Source organism: Gadus macrocephalus, chromosome 8 (assembly GCF_031168955.1).
Source record: "Gadus macrocephalus chromosome 8, ASM3116895v1".
Lineage (NCBI taxonomy): Eukaryota > Metazoa > Chordata > Actinopteri > Gadiformes > Gadidae > Gadus > Gadus macrocephalus.
The window spans coordinates 2,698,225-2,700,724 of NC_082389.1; the positions used below are offsets into that span (position 1 = coordinate 2,698,225).

The 2,500-nt window shown below is 46.3% G+C and overlaps 1 protein-coding gene across 1 annotated transcript in view; it reads left to right on the forward strand.

Moving 5' to 3' along the window:
- Positions 1-2: 2 nt before the first annotated feature.
- Positions 3-2,500, forward strand: part of kirrel1b (kirre like nephrin family adhesion molecule 1b) — a gene marked incomplete at its 5' end in the record, with an annotated part of 15,230 nt that continues 12,732 nt past the window's right edge. The window contains one exon of the mRNA XM_060058260.1: positions 3-50. Coding sequence (XP_059914243.1) covers positions 3-50 — 48 coding nt within the window. The remainder of the gene's footprint in view (positions 51-2,500) is intronic.

Sequence of the window (2,500 nt, forward strand, 5' to 3'; positions counted from 1 at the left end):
GGGGGGAGATCAAGTGCTACATCGCCAGCACGCCTCCCCCGGACAAGATAGTGAGTACCTTACCCTTCCTCTTATCTCCACCTGCAGAGCCCACTTCTCACCTCAGCCGCTCCAGTTTGTTTTATATTCAGTCACGCTTCCCGGAGCCCGCGTTCCCCGCTCCGCCGACAGCCGCCTCACCCTGCTCCACCCTGAGGTGAAACACGGATACAGCAGCTAAGCGGCTAGCGGGTTCGACTCTCAGACGAGGAGGGTTCGGGTTCGATACCTCCGACGACGCCGCCGTCTCCCAACCCCTGTCCAGAGCTGACCTGTAGCCGGGGTCCACGGCCAAGATGAAGCCTGACTCCATCGGCCCGTTGATGATCTGAAGGCCCGGGATGATGATTTGGGGAAAACATTTCTAAAAGGACTGTATTTTTTTGGAATAACATTTCCATCGTCCCAGGTGTTGGGCTTCTTTGTGAAATATAAACCATCTCATTGAATGGTCGAGAGCGGCCTTGATTTCCTCTATTTGGCACAAACAAGCTTCCCTCTTCACAATGAGAACGTAATGAGCTGGAAGTGTCTCTCATGTTAAAGGTCGGGGAAATGTTCCAATAAATGATTTCATGTGGTTTGAAAACCACATGAAATTGACAAAATTATTTGTCTATGGCATGCAGTGTGTGTGTGTGTGTGTGTGTGTGTGTGTGTGTGTGTGTGTGTGTGTGTGTGTGTGTGTGTGTGTGTGTGTTAGAGAGAGAGAGAGAGAGAGAGAGAGAGAGAGAGAGAGAGAGAGAGAGAGAGAGAGAGAGAGAGAGAGAGAGAGGGACAGAGGGAGAGAGGGAGGGAGAGGGAGAGAGGGAGAGGGAGGGAGGAAAGGGACAGAGAGAAATCGAGCGAGTAATGAAGGGGAGAGTAAAAGTCTGTACCTTTCAGCGTAAATTATCTAATTGTAGAGAGCGGACATGACAGAAATCAAAGCTTTTAGGAGGCTCACACTCCTACACCCATGAAGAAATACACGCACACGCACACGCACACACACACACACACACACACACACACCACACACACACACATTTTGCTCAGGGCATATAATGTGATTTGACAGTATAGTCTCAGCCTAATGCAGATCAGCAAGCACACATAAAATATGAAGCAAGGTAAAACTCTATCTAAGTGTGTGTGTGTGTGTGTGGGTGTTTGTGTTTTACTGTGTGTGTGTGTGTGTGTGTGTGTGTGTGATGTGTGTGTGTGTGTGTGGTGTGTGTGTGTGTGTGTGTGTGTGTGTGTGTGTGTGTGTGTGTGTGTGTGTCTGAGTGTGTAAAAGCAGATGATTATTTTTTTCTCATACAGAAAATAATAGGATTCGAATTTTGAAATTGTGTTTGAAATTTGATGCTTAATTTTTATTGATATTTTATGCTTAATTAATAGCATCTGGTTTGTTTGACCTGCACACCCTAGCATAATTAATACATCTATTTGCATTAGCTATGCAAACTCTTGGGAGCTAAACTAGTTAAGAAGCATACGCAACACCTCCAGTTCAGACGTCTGGTCTCAAACTTCTTCTTGACTTCAACATCTGTTGCGCCCTACCTTCTCAATTTGTATTCAGTGTTGAGTGTTTGTGTGTGTGTTTGTGTGTGTGAGAGAGAGAGAGAGAGAGAGAGAGAGAGAGCTCTGTTACGCTCTCTCTCTCTCTCCCTCTCTCTCTCTCTCTCTCTCAGAGGGAGAGAGAGAGAGAGGGTAACAGAGAGGGAGAGACAGAGAGAGGGAGAGAGAAGTCTTTCTCTGCAAAGACTAGAGAATGGTTAGTAGAGAGATGTGTGGGCGACACTAAAATGATCATGTATCACTTATTTAATTAATTTAAATAGTATATAATATCACAGATTCATGATATCATAGAATGAAACATATACTTAGTTACATAAATATTCATGTGATGAAATGTGCATTAATGATGACTAAAGGTCTGTAATTAGACCCACTTTGACCAATCTGTACTCAAACAAGATCTAAATCGTACCACCCGTTTGATTTCTCGCTGCCTTGAAACCTCCATAGATTGCATTCAGGCTCGACTTCTACTTGACTGCTTAGCAGTAATGACTTCATTACCTCAGAAGGCCTGTTTGGAATGCATGCAACGCTCCGAAGTGTCTTCTGCTCGGATACAGGCCTGGCTGCCAGACCTCCCCCAGGGCCAGCACACGTCTGGCCTAGGCCGGGTCTGAGCGGGCCGGGTCTGAGTGGGCGGTCCCCAACCAGGGGTACCTGTGCCCTCAAAACCGCTCAAGAACAGCTTACGGAAGAATGCAATAAAACGATAAGGTTTTATTGACGTGCAACCATGGTCCGACAATAAGTAGGATGACTGTTCCTTTCCATCTCTTGTGGGCTATAGTATCGCTCCTGTACTGTTATCGGCGTCACTGTGGCGTGTAGGATAGAAGGTGGTTTGTTAAAAGGTAGAGTTTAGGGGGGGGGAGGACCTGTCAAATGT